The sequence below is a fragment of the Amblyomma maculatum genome, chromosome 6 (genome assembly GCF_055883805.1).
Source record: "Amblyomma maculatum isolate TAMU_Amacu chromosome 6, ASM5588380v1, whole genome shotgun sequence".
In the NCBI taxonomy this organism is placed as follows: Eukaryota; Metazoa; Arthropoda; class Arachnida; order Ixodida; family Ixodidae; genus Amblyomma; species Amblyomma maculatum.
This window is the reverse complement of record NC_139349.1, coordinates 149732555-149751146: the sequence shown is the minus strand read 5'-3', so window position 1 is coordinate 149751146 and position 18592 is coordinate 149732555. Positions and strand designations below refer to the sequence as shown.

The 18592-nt window shown below is 44.9% G+C and overlaps 1 protein-coding gene across 1 annotated transcript in view; it reads left to right on the top strand.

The window, feature by feature from the left end:
• Window positions 1-18592, top strand: part of LOC146187012 (uncharacterized) — a 59637-nt gene that overhangs the window by 2964 nt on the left and 38081 nt on the right. Inside the window, exon 2 of the mRNA XM_084607548.1 lies at window positions 3614-3691. Coding sequence (XP_084463674.1) covers window positions 3614-3691 — 78 coding nt within the window. The remainder of the gene's footprint in view (window positions 1-3613; window positions 3692-18592) is intronic.

Genomic DNA, 18592 nt, shown 5'->3' with positions numbered 1-18592 from the left:
CTATAGGAAGATGATAATCAAAATGTACTGTTAATAAACGGGTTTGGTGCATCACATGGTATGATCAGCTGTACATGTTTGAAAGATTCTGTGGGTACTTTCCACCAATGTGTGCAAATTACCAAATGTTTAACACATCGCCTAACTGATAAGCTAATAATGAGCTCTGGGACTGATATGTAAATGTGGTACATTCAATACATATGCGTGCGGCAAGCCACAGTGCAAAAAGAAAAAAACAAAAATTAGGGGACAGTCAAGCTGGGCCTAAAGAGTAAACGTGGTAGCACCTTTGACACCCCCTTTTCGATCCTCAAATTTTTTTAGTATTTTATGTTTAAGCAAATTGCTTGAGGAAACAAAGGTGTGGTATTGGTCTAACTTTTCAGTGGACACCTACACTTAATTTGCATGTTTGGTTTATAGGAAAGTAAAGGCGCTTCATAGTTCTCGATGGACGCCCGACCTGTGCCATAGGTGAAGGGACATTGCCTCAGCTACAGGCCTCCATTTTTTATACCACATTCTAAACACTTCGGACAAAACCTCAAGCTGAAACTGGGGTACAATGGCTTTTTGTCCGAATGAGTGAATGAGTTTACATTCACTGCTTGGGTTAAATACACTTTGAACGCTTATGCAATAAACATATAGTTCTGGGATATCAAGTTCGGCATATCAGGCTAGAATACCTGTGGTCCGACAATAACAAGCTTGAAAGCTTGTTATTGTCGGACCACAGGTATTCTCAACACTTAATACTGCGTCTCAATAAAGTTTTCCCTCCTCCTCCTTTCTAGTAATCAGTAAACTAAGACAATTGCTATTTGGAGCTCTTGTATTATGTGCTCATATGCGTAGACAACACAAGTGCATTTCTTCGCCTTGATTTTTATTATTTTCTTTTCATGTTACACACACATAAACACATTCAGTGTTGGCAAAAAAGTGCTCAGGTCTGCTTTTGAGTTCTATAAGCTTACAGGTACTCTAGGAAGCTGACGTTAAGAGCCCTCCTGGATGCCTTACACTTTTTTTTTTACCCCATTTAGTCCTTTTTTAAAAAATTTGTTTTCTTATAGCATTGTGAAAAGGTCTGGCCAAAATTTATCATATTTTGGGAGAATTGGGCTCTTCATTAATGCAGAAATGTCAGGCTTGAATTTGGCATTAATAAATTACATAAAACAAGTTGATGGGGCACCCTAGGAACCTTGCAGTTTTTAGTGTTGAACACTATGACGTCATTCTGGCAAAGTAGTGTTCACTCATATTTAGCAGAATGAAAAAGTGCGAACTAAGGCAAATGCTTAACATGACACAAATGGATGGGGCAGAACAGTTCGTTCTGAGCTCAAGTGTTTGTACTGGCTTCTGGGTTGCGCTGGTTTTGAGCGGCATATTTGTCTGTAGAATGGGCGATAAACTCGAAAAAGGTCTTTCAAATATTGCTGAATAGATGTCCCTCTGCGTAGACAATGTTTTACTTCTACTGTGCCTGTGTTCTGTCACATCTTCATTGTGGTCCTTATTTTTCTTTTCTTTTTCACTGCTGGACGTAAACCCTTACCAACTTATCTAATATTCTGTTTTCTTTAGTGCATGTTATTAAGTATGCAGTGCTTCTTTTTTATCATAAGTGTTTGCCATGTATATTTTGATATTATGCCCTGCCATGGTGGCTTAGTGGTTATGGCGCTTCACCTTTGATCCTAAGGATGCGAGTGCGGTCTTGGTTACGGCGGCCACATTTTGATGGAGGCAAAACACAATGCGCGTGTGTTACGTGCAATGTCAGTGCATGTTAAAGAACCCCAGTAGGTTGAAATTCAGGCAAGCAACATAAGCTATAAGGGGCACTATATTAGAGGGCTCAAAAAATTCCAATCGCCTAGGAACTTTAACGTGCTCCGATATAGGGCAGTACAGGGTGCCTTGTGCTTTGCCTCCATCGAAATGTGGCCGCCACGACCAGCGCAGCACCCACATTCTGGGGATCAAAAGTCAAGATCTGAACCACTGAGCTACCACTGCAGGGCATACAATAAAATATGACAAACACTCCTTTGCCCAAGTAAGAACTGCAGTCTATTAATGCCTAACTGTGGTGCAAGTGCTCACAGTGTGTAGTCTAATGGATACTAAACCATGATAAATCTGTCTTACTACAGTCTAGACTATATTAGTCATTTATCATTTCTGCTGGAGCGTAATTCTTTTTGCACTCGCTGATCAAGGTTTTTAGCATACGGTACATAGAGATGGCTATTACTGATAAAAAATGTTTAGTAAATATATTTAAAAATGTTTGTAACAGAAATTTTGTTGGGTGGGACATCTCGGTTTTTTTTAATGTGCCTAAAAAATTGAGGGCTTGCAATTCAGTTCCTGGCTCCCTTCAAAAGCAAAGGGTTAATCTTTAAAGGCTAGGACAAGCCTACTGCAGGAACTATAGATTTTGACGAGGGTTGTACCATGGGAACTAGAGAAAAATAAAAAAAATCGGTGGGATACACAAGCTCCACCTGTAAGGGTATGAGAAGGCAGCATTAATGACTCCTATTTGCTGGCTCCTGTCACATATTCTTGTTTGCAAACATTCACTATGCTACCCACTTAATCATTAATCTTTTAATTTGTGTTTGTATTATCCTACACATACTGACTATCATATGTGGTCTTAAGCTGACACATTCTGTTAAAGACCACCTTGTACAGATATAATGCTGCACTTTATCCAAACTGTACAACGCCTGGGTGGCGCAGTGGTTACGGTGCTCGACTACTATGCGGGATCGAATCCCGGCCTCGGCGGCCGCTTTTCGATGGAGGCGAAAAGCAAGGCGCCTGTGTGCTGTGCGTTTTCAGTGCACATTAAAGAACCCCAGGTGGTCGAAATTTCCGGAGTCCTCCACTACGGCGTCTCTCATAGCCTGAGTCGCTTTGGGATATTAAACCCCACAAACCAAACCAAACCAAACCAAACAACATGCCTGTGTGGCTTGGGCTAGTGTGTTTAACACGATATCCAAGGGTCCTGGAGGACTGCACTTTCATCTCAACCTCCAATCTCTAAGGGGAAGCCTGAACTGGGCTTTCAGCACTTGCCAATGTCACCATGTCATGCGGTCTCGTGACATCATGCAATCAGCCCTGCCATGGTGGCAGTGGTTAGGGTGCTTAGCTGCTGTAACCAAGGATGCGAGATCGAATTTTGGCCACCGTGGCCACTTCTGATGGAGGCAAAAAGCAAGGTGTCCGTGTGCTGCGCTATCTTAGGGCACTTAAGAACCACAGGTGGTAGAAATGTCCGGAGCTCTCCACTACGGCAGTTGTCATAGCGTGAGTCGCTTTGGGACCCCACTGAACAGACCAGACCAAGCACCATGCAATGAGACAAGTCAGTGCATTGCCATGTCATATGCCAACTACCACCTGCCAGAGGCATGCTCGGGATTTTTTGCTTACAGTGCGAGTGTCTGATTTTTTAGACCAGGTGGCCTTAAAGCTGTTGTGTTAATATGTGTTGAGGGAATGACTGGCTTTATTTTTCAGAGCTTTGCCTTGCATGGTTTGGATGATGAAGCCCAGCTTTGTGCTGTGGTGCATGCAGGTTCCTTGCCGCAGCCGGTGCCGGGCTGGTGTCCAGAGTGGCGCCTGGCGTCTGTTGCAAGACCTGACATCACGCCAGGTGAGCTTTTTTCTTGAGTCATTTAGATGCCCAGACACCATGACAAGCAGGCATCTGTGAGGCTTGCGCTTGTCATGGTCACTGTACAGGCGGCATGATTTTGGCAGTCACATACGCAGTTTTTATTACTGAACATGACACGTCGTTATTCCATGGAAACACTACATAGTGACTGTCTTTTTCGGAGACCTCGAAAGTGTCGGGACATACCTGGTGGCAGCTTTGAATTTTGAAGCCATTCCTGGAGCTATGACATGGGCATTGGTAGGACCTGTTGTGCACGGCATGTTATAATCAGACACAACTCAGGGGTGAAGCAGCTATTCACCTAACCTTTAGCGTAGCTGACCTGACTCTGTGATGTCACAGCCAACCACAGCGCAATTATGAGTAGCGCTTGAATTGGCTCACTCTATGTACAGTCGCGGACAAAAGTGCTATACTCCGTGCGAATCGCAACGATTGCATTTTTTCAGTATAAAAAAATGTGCCACACAAAATTGCTTGGACTAGATGGAAAGTATATCAAAGAGGGTATGTTATGCATATCTCAGAAATAACTGCCTCTCTGTAGGAAAAATCTGGCAGGCAGTTTTCTCGCAGCGCGTGGAATATGCCACTTTTGTCCGTGGGGGTACACCCACTGTTAGAAATAGATTATAAAGACACTGCTATTTCTAGCAGTGTGATCACCACATTATGTGGCTTCTGGGGTTGAACATGTAAGGTACTTATTTTAGAATATCATTAGCATGCTAAGGAAGAAACTGCAATGCAAGTGAGTACACATGCATGACATTGTGGTAGTTAATAAAAACTGAGCAGCTAGATGCCATGCGAGAGTAAGAAGGTGCGTTTTATGGCTGGTCAGATTGTGAACTCATGGTGAAGTGTAAATTGTTTCTTTGGAGTTATTCACACCTGACAGTGGACAGATAAACTGAACTTAATGAGAGGCTGCTAACAACATGCTTTCATTTGATGTCCGAGAGCTTTGCCACTTGCATCAGTTTCGGGGAATGTATACGCTGAGCAGGCTGTTGCAAGCATGACAGCATCGCTGAATTTGGACTCTGATGTGCAGCACTTTCACTGCTCCTCTCCAGTATGCGCTGTTGCTGCTGTTGGTGGCTGATAACCGAGGTGGTCTGCATGTATAAATGCTATGTTGTCTTTGCTCGAACTTGGTATCAATTATGTGATTTTAAGCTACCACAAGTTGAAAGGCTTTTGTTTACGCTCCTACTGAGCCTGTGACGCATGTTTTTACAGGATGAGAAAGAGGGCGTACTGCCTGTGAGCTGGCGGTAATGACAGGATTTTTTTTTATAAGAGTGGTGTATGCTGTACTTTTCAGTGTAGAAGACTCGCTTATTATTTGATTTTTACAAAAATTTTGCTAGTGCGTTTTATACAACAGTGCATCTTATATGCGTCTTTTTTTTTTTTCTTCTTTTTTCGCAATTTTTTAGGTGAACTTATTGTAAAACAGCAGCAGTAGCGACTTCCATGATTACAAAACTTGTGGTTGTTTCAGACGCCCCAAGCAATAGTAACTCAAAATCCGAAAGATGGCATCCGCGCTCCTCATCCGCCCACATTGCCGAAAAAAGCCATGAAAAGGCGACTCGTATTTCCATTTGTCATTTGCAATTGTTTGGCAGTTACTGCATATGTGTTTTCTACTTCCTGTGTGTAGTACGCCTGACACTTGAGCACCCAGGCATGACGCTCAAGCATGGCAACCATCATCAGAGCAGTGATTATAAGTGTGAAGAGAATGTTTCAGCAGCGCTGCAGCCAGAAGTCGACAGACGTTTTGATAACACATCCAAGATGAAGCCTCTGAACGCTTTATGTAAAATTAGTGTTGCTACTATGCCTGGGCAAGTGTACGTTTGGGCTTAGTCGTGCTAGCATCCTAATTAAGCAAATTGAGGTGCGTCTTATAGAAGGGTGCATCTTATATATCAATTTGTTCACTGAAAGCCTCTAAATTCGAGGGGTGCATTTTATGCATCTGAAAATACAGTATTTACCAAACAGGTGCATAACAAGTTAGCCACTCTGTTGTCGGCTCTCAACTTCACAGAAGCGTATGCATGCATCTCAGCTTTTATCCCAAGGGGTTGTGCCACAGCTGCTGTTTTTGTGTGCAGAGTTTTCCAATACCTTTTCTTCTGCAATACAATTGGGGAAGGTACTCTGGCAATTAATATAAAGCCTGGCTATTGCATGACATTTCTGGGGATGAAGGAAGCCAACAGTCATCAAAACCAAGGAGAGTACAAGGGAAGATTTTTTTTTTTGGAACCTAATTGTTTAGTCATTGAATCGGTGAAAAAGAAAGGAAAGCCTTGGACTGTTGATGGAATCCAGGATCTCGTGTAATACATGATCTATCATGTCCGCTGCCATGTGTGAGGGCGGCCATGGTGAACACTCAAGGTTAGGTATCACGGAACGTTTATATATGTGCAAATGTAAAAGACTTATGGCGATTTCCACTGGTCGATCGGAGCAGGGCGCCCGAGCCGACCTAGAGCGCTACAGAGCGAATCAGCCTTGGTCGACCAGCGGAACGTGTAGAGCGCGCGGCGGAAGTAAAGCTGAGCCGGTTTCGAAAGTTGTAGCCGCATCCCAGCGCCAAAATGTTTGCGGTAGATAAATAGGCAGGAGTGCGGTCCTCAACAACTTGCTTTCTCATTTTTTTAACGCTGCAGACGTTTTTCGATATACGCACTTCGACATATTCGCGCAAAAAACGGTGACATCCAGCGTCCACTGCCGATGTCGCTGAAACGGTCAAAAACAGCCAAAAGAATCCAGCAGCATCCGGAAGTGACCGCGTCAGCGACTAGGACTTCCGGCGAGATCCGACTTCGGTCGGCGGATCGAGCTGGAGCGTCCCGAGCTGCCCCAAACGACCAGCGGAATACGCGCAACCTATCTTGATCGACCAGTGGAAATCGAAATCGTCGTCCCGGAGCAAGAAAACGTGCTCCGTAGCGACCAGTGGAAATCGCCATTAACCATATAGTTTTACCTAGAGGAAAGGTTGGTGCTGCTGCCTACTTTGGTTTCCTAAAGACCATTTCGGCCATCATGGACTGGTGTGATACTGACTATAAAACTAGAGCTTTTGGCCAAAAATGAAAAAATGGCAGTGGCTTAGCTCTGGTTAAGCCTGGTAAATTGCGTTAGCAATGGTCGCATGGCTACACTTTTGTGTTCGCTTGTGGCGTAGCTTGTGTGGTTCGATAGTTTGGCTATAGAGTAACACATGACACACAATGGTTAGGACTGCTCTTCCGGCGATTCTTCAGCGCTTGGTGGCATTGTGGCGTTCCTGCGCAGTCGTGTGTTCATCAGTAGCCGACGAGGTAGAAGCACTCGGAGAGCTAGAATGTAGTCGCCGAGCTTCATCTTGTGCACGAAGCTTAGCACGACATTCTTCAAGTTCTTCCACTGTCTCTTGTGCACGTTGTAGCTTGCTTGCCGCAGCTTGTCGCTGACACCTCTCTTTAGCAGCCTGCATAGCAAAGCAAACACGGCGAGGCCGAAGCAGCGATGAACCATCTGTTCGGCGCGGCACGCCGACGGTGCCGTCATCTGGCGGAGCTCGGCTGAAGCGGTTGCAGTTCAAAGTCAAACACTGCTTCCGCCGGGGATACACGATGGCTCGAAATTGCAGTATTGCTATCTCAATAAAAAGAAATGCAAAAAAAAAAACCTGCCATTGTGTTACAATCACAAATGCCTCTGACGTTCAGTATGCTGGCTAGGAATTGCAGCTGTACTGAAGGAAATGATTCAGCAGCAGCTCTGTGGCACTAGTGCAGAACAAAGAAGAATAGGTTGAGAGTGCATGCATTGGTTTAGACACAGCGCAGTGTGTGCCCATATTTCACCTGCTATCAAACCCTGCGAATAACCCCCCTCTTCCACAACAAACTGACAGAAAGGCATGTAAGTGTGAAATTTGTCCAAAATGAGGTGGTCTTCTCTTCTATTGGCCAAATATAGCATTTATTTATTTAATTTATTGATACTGTTTGCCACGGGGCCATTACAGAGTGGATGTTTACATGATTAGAGTGTGCACTCACAAACACAAGGAGGGAAAAAATAAAATACACGCACTGTATACATGTATAAAATCGCTACATATGGCAACAATGGCATTTGTGAGTAGAGATTTAGCATTGCAGAGAGAAAAAAGAATATCGCAGAAGAAATGTACTATGAACAATTATTCTAATACAAGCAAAGAAACGTCAATATAATATAAACAATCAGGGGCTAAAAGTCAATATTTGTGTCAAGGTAATTCAGTATTGCCTGTTGAAACTGGGAAGCAGAATCCAACTGAGCGATCTCCTGTAGTAGTAGTAATTAGTTCCGTTTTTCTATCCTGTGTGGCAAAAAAGAATACTTAAATATCTCTGTTCTCACAGTTAAGGGCATGATTTGGTTGGAGTGCATCTGTCTGAGCATGATGACCTTTTGTGAGTATAACTTTTGAATGTAATGCTGGCCTTTGAAACCAATTTTTTGCTTAACAAGTACATTTTTCAACCACAATATTTCTTTTTGAAAAAAAGAAAAGATATTGGTCATACATTTTAGGTGCTTTTTTATTGGTGTTTCAGGAAGCAAAATTTAGTTCTTGCATATATGTTCACGCCTTGAGAAAGTCGTTCGTGTGCGCCAAGTGTAGGCTGTCACCGTGTCCTGATGGTGCATGTGCAGACTTTGCAGATATAAACATGAAATAGGATGAGGAAACCTGTCCTACCGCAAGCAAGTGACACTCGTGTTCACGTTGACACACACAGAATCTGGATGTTCCCCATGAGAGAATAACGAATTTTGTTAATGCATTTCTTGCAGCTTTTATTTTGTGCGATTAAGCCCTTTCTGCACACTTCCTTTGTTTTGCTGCTTTATCTTAGTATTCTATTATAGGCTTTACAAAAGTTAGCACCATCTAGTGAATGAAACAGAAACTGTGCATGGCAGCCATGTTTTGATCCGTCCACCTGCGCTTCCCTCAGAGTGCTGCCAACGTGCGCCTTCGTGGAAGCCGTGCATGCACCGCAATCTGCATTGGAATGCTCACAAGGGATTGTTTCATTTTTTAACATCTCAGTAGTTGCTGCTAGCACCAAGGTCTATTCGGAATGACAGCATGTTGCTGCGTGCCCTTCTGCAGCCAGTGCACCGTCGTAGACGCGCATGAGATCAAGGTATACGCATGTACGCGACAGCTCGTTTGCAATCCTAATCGGCTTTACAGGTGTCACTTCCAGCATATCAAGCATTGCTGCACGTCTCTCTGACTGGGAGCTAGCTCACTGAACATATCACCTAAACCAGCAAGGTTGTTTTGCGAGCTATGATGCCTTGTGAACTTGAAGGATAAGCTTATGCTGCGATGGAGGACACGGGAGAAGGAGCAATTCATTTATAAAGAACGTACAGTAGAATCTCGATGATACGATTACGGCTGGTACGAATTTCGGGATGATACGAATTTTAAGAATGCTTTGAACGGACTACATTGTATAGAATACGTTAAGATTCGGGGTGATACGAAGAGTTTCTGAACCTGCCGCGGTTGATACGAACGTGCAAACCAGTCGTGCATGCGAGCGGGCCGGCGCGGCTGGCCTCAAGAGGGCAACATAACCAACGCGGCCGCCGCCAAGACTACATTGTATAGAATACGTTAAGATTCGGGGTGATACGAAGAGTTTCTGAACCTGCCGCGGTTGATACGAACGTGCAAACCAGTCGTGCATGCGAGCGGGCCGGCGCGGCTGGCCTCAAGAGGGCAACATAACCAACGCGGCCGCCGCCAACTCCCCCCCCCCCCCCTCCCCCCGCCGCGAATTATAGGAACGAACGTTGTACAAACGCACAAAGCCACCGAGCAGCTCAGCGCAAGAGCTCACAGGGGGAGAGGGTACCCACCGCAGCCGCTGCCTCTCCTCTCCAACGCCTCTCACCCCACTAGCCACCCTCCTCCCCCCTCCCTTTCGTAGCAAACCGACGAGCACTAGACAAGGACGGCCAAGGCGAAGCACGTGCCCAGTCGTGTACGTCACTCATTCGCTGGCAGCTCATTGGTCTATTGAAAAGTTGTCTCGCCGGCTGTTCCCAGGAGGACTGTGACGCTGGCTGCCGCTACAGTAGTTCTCCGGTTCTCCGTTCGCCGCTTCTTTCTGTCGTTCGCTGTGACCAGAGGCCTCCAGGCCGACATAGATATTCTGGCAGTACCGTTAAAAGATCTAGCCAATCTTTTGACGCCGAAGCTCCCCCCTAGGTATATTCAAACAGATCTGTCCAATATGCGTCCAAGCTGGAATTTGATACTGGCAGACTTTTTGGATGCAAGCAGAGCAACGTTCATGTATCGCTTTGCACACGGACGGCTTCCCATCCGCAGCAAAGCATTCACACGAGCGAGCTTGCATCCAGTCTGCCCGTTCTGTGGTGGTCGTGAAGACCTTGTGCATATCTTTACACAATGTCTTCTCCCAGCAGCCCTCCTTCGACGAGTGGCTACCTTGTTTAACATTCCAGGAGTGCCATATCAAACTGTCCGTTACCTCAACCCGTTACCCAGGCATGCTGTGAAACAGTTTGTGTTCTTGCTCGTTGAGTGCGTGTACCAAGTCTGGTCTGCCAGGTGCGCCGCTGCTTTTTCGCGCAGTGTCCCAGGCCTTCATGAGGTACTCGCACGAGTCCGCAGGGAGGTCTGGTTTCACCTAAGCCGTGAGCAGCGTCACCTCAGCGAGCAAGACTTCATAGACATGTGGAGCAGGCCACCGATTATTTGCGAGGTTTCTGGGCGTACCATAACAGTATCGATATGAAGCCCTTTAAAGTTAGTGTTGTCCTTCAGGACATCCGAGGTCCAAAGAAGGTCTGGTCTCCCTGTGTTTGGCCTGCTAGCACAGCGGGGACCTTAAACGCAGTTGGCATAGTGTTCGGTGACTGCTGTGTGCGTGTCACCACACGACTGCCCCCTTGCCAGGGTATGGCCGTCATCCCAAAACAAATACCTCCGCCTCCCGGACATCCGGGAGGGGGGGGAAGTGCCGGGGATGATGTATGAATGATGACGGGTAGATAGCTTATGTGAGACCTTGAGGTGCGGCGCCTTCTGGTGCCAAACCTCCTCCCATCTGACAACGGCACGTGAACTGCCCAAACGTTAGAAAGACGCAAGCGTTCGCTGCTGCCGAAATGTCGCGGAAGCGTAAAGCCCTTTCTTTTAAGGAAAAGCTTGAAGTGCTGAAGAGGGTCGACGAAAAGAAGAGTGTCGACTTAGCAAAAGAGCTAGGGTTGGCACCGTCAACACTCTGCACCATTGTTGGGTAGCGAGATGTCATCTTGAAGAATGTGCAGCACTTCGGTGCGAACGTGAAGCAGGCTAAAACAGCGACCCATGTCAAGCTGGAAGAGGTTCTGCTGACTTGGTTCCGCGAAGTGACAGCGGCCGGCGTCAACGTGGACAGCAAGGTGCTACGTGAAAAAGCCGACACCGTCGCGCTTTTGCTTGGAATTGAAAATTTCCAAGCGTCTGGGGGATGGCTGCACCGGTTTAAGGAGCGGCGCGGACTTGTCTGCCGGGTCGCCTCAGGTGAAGGCAAGAAAGTGGATCAGTCAGCTGTAGATGAGTGGCTGAACACGCTGCTGGCGCTGATTTCGGAGTACGCGCCACGTGACATATTTAATGCCGACGAGGCGGGCCTCTTTTTCAACCTTCAACTAGAAAGAAGTTTGTGCGTAAAAGGCCAGGCATGCCAGGGCGGCCAGAAAAGCAAGGAGAGAGTAACAGTACTCTTTTGCTGCAACTCGGATGGATCAGAGAAACTCCAGCTTACCGTCATCGGTAAGTCGAAGAAACCGAGGTGTTTCCGATCGGCAGAGCGTTTGCCTGTCTTTTACAAAGGCAACCGAAAGACGTGGATGACTGGAGATTTTTTCCGCGAGTTCTTGACAAGCCTTGATCAGAAAATGGGGTCAAGAAACCGGAAAAGTTTGCTTTTCGTGGACCAGTGCTCTGCCCACCCAAAGGAAATGACATTCAATAACGTGAAAGTCAGGTTCCTGCCGGCGAACACTACCAACCATCTTCAGCCACTGGACGCTGGGATAATTAGAAATGTGAAACATCATTTCAAAGGACTTCTAGTGAGGCGTCTGCTGGCAAAAATTGACCGTAAAGAAGCAAACTTGCGGATCAGTCTCTTAGATGCTTTGCACTTTCTAGCCATGTCGTGGGATAGTGTAACTTCAGACACAATCTCGAACTGTTTTAGAAAGTGCGGATTTGCCATCGGACTTGCTGCGGCTTCGGCAGGAGATTGTCAAGAGCCAGACGAAGACCTCACGATTGATGGCTGGGACAATATGGAAACTGAAGCTTCGGTTCGGGACTTCGTTACCGCGGACGACAATGTCGCGACCTGTGGGCTGAGGTCTATTGAAGACTTGGTCAATGAAGCGAATGATTGCGAAAGTGAGCCTGACAGCGATGGTGACGCTGATGACGAGTGTGATCAGCCACCGTCAAAGGCAGATACTCTTCACGCTTTGGACGTTCTGCGCCGCACCGTAAGTGTCAGCAGCGTGAGCGACGAAACCGCGGCACGGTTTTATGCCTTTCAGGCGGAGCTTGTCCGCGACATCAACAGCAAAAAAGTGCAGACGAGCATTACGGACTTTTTCGGCCGCAAGTAGTTCGCCATAATAAACTTTGGTTCATTTTCAGTTCATTCCCATGTGGATGTTGACCGGGTAGGCCGGTTCCCCCTCCCATTGAACCGCTGCACGAGTGGCTCCTGAAAGGGGTCAGTTCTGCACATGTTGGGCTGCTGCAGATCTGTTTGTGCAGTCGCGTGCTTTCTTCTTGGTGCTTGAACGCTTACGCATGTGCATGCTATATAGAATTAGTTAAATTCGGCAGCGCAAACACTGAAAAAAACTAGTGGTTCATGTCCCATCCATGAGGCAAATTGATAAAAATGCCATTATCATAATGGCGCCTTTAGTGTTGCGAGTAATTAAGTGGCAAGATAGTTTATAACTTGGAAGTAATTACCTTTTTTAACATAGTTTTCTTCACAATGCAAAATTTTATTCGATGGCTCAGCGTGGTGCACGCAGTTTCGCTGACTGAATAGCTTGAACTTTGATACTTTTAGTGCTAACAATGAGGAAAATTACCTTTGTTTTAATACAAATTAAGAGTCCTAAAGGCGATATGCGAGGCTGAAGAGAAAGACGAGACCATCCACCGAATATGCCTACCAACTGCCCGCTTATGGTTAAAAGAAAAATGTCGTAAGCTTGGTTAATAAGTGCCCTGCAGATAAGCGGTTGCTTATTTATTTAAATCTATCACAGCGCACGCGTACCCCCAAGAAAACCTGTCTGCAGAACCATAGATCATAAGCGAATGCTCACTGATGTGGATGACAAACATTTTGACATTTTTGTTTTTCAAAACTGCATTCGGCCGCATGAATTCATGTGGCCAAATTACTGACGAGTTTTAAAACTCATCAGTAAATAATGATAATGAAGAAACTCTTAACTAAATGATATGATTCCGTGCAAACGTTTGATAAGTAAATGTTTCTGCAATAAATATTGCCATACTTTTTCAATTGGATAGAAGTCTGGTTTAGTTGGAGGCTGTTCATCGTACAAAATTGTGGGCGTGTGTCCTCTTTTTCTGGGCTTGGACAAAAACTTTCATCGCGAAATCTTTTTTTTTAGCATTCATGGCTATGCTCTCCAAAGTAATAGTAGTGGCAAATGCACTTGCACAGTTGGCATTCTTTGACAAGCATGGTGCTGTTGTGTGCTTTTGATAAAATGAATCAAGAGGAGCCATACCCTTAGACACAATAACTTTCTTCTCTCTCTGAATGCCTTGGAATGCCAACCAGACTCGCAGTGACCAGCAACATCTCTTTTGTGCACCTGTGAGGCGCGTGCACACAGTGAAGGAGAGGGTGCCAGTGGCGCGAGCAGTGCGTATACCAGTCGGGACGTGGGTAGTTCAATGCGCTCCCCTGGCGACGTTCCCGACCAGTAGTTCAGAAATGACCGCCAGAGGAAGTAGCCGGCACTAGTGTAGTGGGACCAAACTTCAGGTGCGCTCCCCTATAGTGCAAATAGGTTCATTTGAAACCTTTCGCACGTTGATTGCATTCGCCATTCTGTATTTGACTTATGACAAGGGCGGGATTACCGAAACTACTTTTCACCTTCGTACGAAATGTTAGTGCTTGGTGCAGAGAGCATAACGGTTGTCTAGGGCGGCCGAGCTGCGTGTTTCATGCTGCAAAAGCGGCTGCAAAATCCGCGCCATCTTGTAAAGCAGGAAAAGATGACATCTCACTAGTGTGACGTAATATTCTCACTTCCAGCCTGTTTCGAAAAGTGTTATCGCCTGATGATGCGTGCAAAATCCGGTACGTGTCCAGAGCGCGCAGCTCAAGTTTGTATTCTGTGCCTATAAATATCTGCCAGCGCGGCCGATAAAACAACGAAGCTTGCGTTTCACTTCTGTGTGTTTTATTGAGTTGCCCGATGGTTCGCTAATTGACAGCCACCTGAAATTCAGTTGATTTTGTAAATATGCCGATTTCTTGTTTATTTTGCCTGTCAGATAGTAGACATCTGAAGCCTTAACCTCATATGCAAGCGCTGACATGAGAAGGTTCGGTAAAGAGGAACTCTGCTGAAACGAAAAAAAATTGGAAAAGTGAACTCATATTACTGCACAGTGTTTGTGATTGGTGCAACTGGTTACTGCGCAATGTTTGTGATTGGTGCAACTGGCTGTGTTCGTAAAATCAGATTTATATCCTATTGTTATAAAAAAAGCTAAGGCGACACTTAAGCTCTACCATTAAGCCGTTAGGATGTGATGTGATAGCGCATGTATGCGCGCGCGCGTGCCCCCCCACACACACGCACGCACACACACACACAGAGAGAGAGAGAGAGAGAGAGAGAGAGAAAATGGTTTCTTTCTGCACCTTATAATTTTTAGTTTTTAGTTTTATTTTTTCTTTAGTTTTTATTTTATTTATTATTTTACATTTTTATACACCAATACTCAGCATCAGCAAACATTGCCTTTCCATTCTGAGCCATTTGACACCTTTGAACACCTTCTTCTAATATTTCAATTAACCAGTAACACAGAAGACAACTTCGGTTGATCAGAGTTTAGCAAGGGCAGTCAAAGAGCGTCAAACCGACCCGGAAAGCCAACAGGCATCCACTGCTAAGTTTCGCGATCATTTCTCATAGGCTTCCAAGTAAATAGCAAAGTAAATAATCAGATGGTGGAGGAAGTATTGGAAACAACATACTTAATGTAAATAAGAAAAAGCAAGTGTCCAAGAACTGTTTATTGAGGAGCTCTTGAAGCGACCGTAAAAGGAGGAAAAGGAGACTTTTTAGCGTAGACAAGTTGCTCTCTCTTAGTCAAAAAGTTGCAAAGCTATTTCATTTCTAAATGTTAAATTTTAGGCGTTGGTTGGAGGTTATATCATAAATAAGAAGAGCCAATTGGGAATAACATTAAAGAAAAAACCAGTTGAGAATCACATGACAGTTCTTTTAAGAATCCATGTTAGCTGAAGTGACAAAATTTAAAAGAGATAAGGAATTTGATGATACGGGAATAAACATGTTCCTTTAGTTTCATATAGATGCTTGTGAGGAAAATGGGGTTGTTTTTACATAAATGGGATTTAGTTTTTTGGGGACTGGAATGATCTTACCATCTTTCCAATCTTGAGGAAACATACCGATCAAAGCGAACTGCGGAAAGAGGTGGCACAATACGATGCTTACAGTGTTCTTGGTATTTTAGCACCTTTGAATTAATGTGGTTATTTCCAGATAAAGATAGAAGTTTCCGTGACTTGATTAGTTTCATGATACCATGAACATCATATAAAACGCCTGCCATAACTCAGTGATTAGAGTTTAGAATTCCAGTAATTTGCTGCTACAGGGAACAGTTCTGTTTATTTTTCACCAAGGATCAAGGATTTTTTAAGGTATTGAGAATGTGGCAGGATTCTTGTTCCTAAATAGGGTTTATTGTCATAGTCATGTAGTGTTAGAGGCTTGAGGCATGTGGGGTTAAGTTTTCTAGAACCTACGAAAGTTGGCGTTTCACTGAAATTAAGACTGGTGTGAAAAAACTAATGCTCAGTTTATCCTTATACCTATAGTGAGAAATGCTTTGTCTGCACAATATTTTTTCCATGCACATGCACTGTTCAAACGGTTCACGCATCGAAAAACCTTTTTTGTTATAGGGGCACTTCAGCTTGTTAAACCATGCTGATGCTGTAGTAGGCATGTGTTTATCAATTAATTGATGTGTATTGTTCTTGAAGAGAGACCAGTTTAGTTTTTAGCATTAGTTACGACTGTCAGATGGAGCAGTAAGATGTGCTCTGAAGTTGGAAAAGAATATTTCTTTCCTAGAATGAATCTGGAACGTTTTGCTTGGGCAATTTATTTTTTATTTATCATGTACTGCTGGCTTCAGTTCGAGGCATTCGGCAGAAGTGAGGTTTACGGCATAGATATCATATGTAACAGTAAGTTGTTGAATACAACAAAACAACTGAAGAGAATGCCACAAAACAGTAACATTGGGTGAACACGAACTCTGTTTATAAGGGTGCGACATGCAGCAATAAAGGCTGCCATTTGCCAGCTACCCTAGTACATTCTCGTTCCAGTTCATTCGCTTTGCTACTCAGTGATCCAGTAGTCATTTGTTTATCCCACGCATGTTCATTAGCATACAATCATAAGGTACCCCATTGTGTAAGAGACCTCTCAGCATAGATTAAAATCCAAGCTTTAAAAGCCGTACAAACGTGGAGCTGTGACCTGAGGGCAGTACGTCTAAACTGTGATCTAAGGGTCCTGGAGGGCTGGATTCCAATGTCACCCATCCTTCTTAAAGGTGAAGTCTGAGTTGGCAGCGCCTGCCGATTCGGCATGCCATGTTTACTTGTCACTTCGCATCACTTGACGAGCAGTTGCAGCGTGACCATGTCAGCAGGGAGAGCTGTGCCCATGGATTTTTGCTCACAGTGCCAAAGCCAATTTCTCAGAGGCCGGATTTTCTGGAGAATACTATCGTATTAGAATGATGCACACGCTAAATATGCATACAGTCAAACCTCGCTGGAACAAACATGGATAAAGCAAATTATCAGATGGAGCAAATTAAAAGCAAGTTTGGTTGGGCCATGCTTTATTTCGGTGGAAATTATGTTTGTATAACGAAGCAAAAGAATCCACGTTGATGTTTGATTGTTATAACAAAGCTGTCCTTTTCATTCATTTTGCTAAAAATATGTCAGGGAGAAAAAAAAAAAGCTTCAAGAAATGCAATATTTCAATCTCGTCTACAATGCTTTGGCCCTGAGGGATATCTGTAAGCAATAGTAAAAAAAAAAAAAAAAAAAAAAAACGAAATGCAATTGCACAGCAGCCCTGCCAGGGTGGCGCTGTGGTTACAGCGCTTGACTACTGTTCCCAAGGATGCGGTACTGAATCTCGGCCTCAGCGGCAGCTTTTCGATGGAGGCGAAAAGCAAGTTGCCCGTGTGCTGTGCGATATCAGTGCACGCTAAAGAACCCCAGGTGGTAGAAATTTCCAGAGTCCTTCACTATAGCGTCTCTCATAGCCAGAGTTGCTTTGGGACGTTAAACATCACAAAACAAACAAAATTTCACACCACATCGTCTAGTTCAGTTCAGTTCAGGCGTTCAGTCGTGTCCGACTCTTCGTGACCCTATGGACCATGTCACGCCACGCTTTCCGGTCTCTCACTATCTTCTTAACATCACATAGCTTCATCTGCAATGCCTCGAGAATGCCATCTAACCATCGCGTTCGCTGCCTACCCCTTCTCCGGCGACCCTCAACCTTTCCCAACATCAAATCTTTCTCCAGCGACTCCTCTCTTCTCATCAGATGACCAAAGTAGCTGAGCTTTAACTTTAGAATTTGACCCTCCAATGAGCAGTCAGGGTTTATGGTCGACAATATCGACTGATTTGATCTTCTGGCAGTCCAAGGAACTCTTAAGAGTCTTCGCCAGCACCACAATTCAAACGCGTCAATTCTTCGGCGGTCAGCCTTTTTCACAGTCCAACTCTCGCATCCATACATCACAACTGGAAAGACCATAGCACGGGTTATACGGATCTTGGTTGGCAGACTAATGTCTCTGCTCTTTACTAGGCGGTCAAGGCTAACCATTGCTCTCTTTCCCAGAAGCAGGCGTCTCCTAATTTCATGGCTGCAGTCTCCTTCCGAGGTAATCTTGGCGCCCAAGAACAGAAAATCTGTCACAGCTTCCACTTCTTGTCCATTGATGCTCCAGGACTTGATAGGGCAAGACGCCATGATCTTCGTCTTTTTAGTGTTCAGTTTAAGCCCAAACTTCTCACTCTCTTCTTGTACGCGCATCAGAAGTCTCTTGAGTTCCACTTCACTTTCTGCCATTAAAGTGGTATCATCCGCATATCTAAGGTTGTTGATACATTTTCCAGCAATCTTCACTCCAGCTGAAGACTCGTCCAGACCGGCCTTCCTCATGATGCACTCTGCATATAGGTTAAATAGGCAGGGCGACAGTATGCAGCCTTGCCTCACCCCTTTCTCAATCGGAAACCAATCAGTAAGACCATGCCCAGTTCTGACTGTGGCCTCTTGCCCTTCATAAAGGTTCCTGAGGAGACAGATGAGGTGAATTGGAACTCCCATCTCTTGGAGAGCTTGCCACAATCTGCTGTGATCTACGCAGTCAAACGCTTTCGCATAATC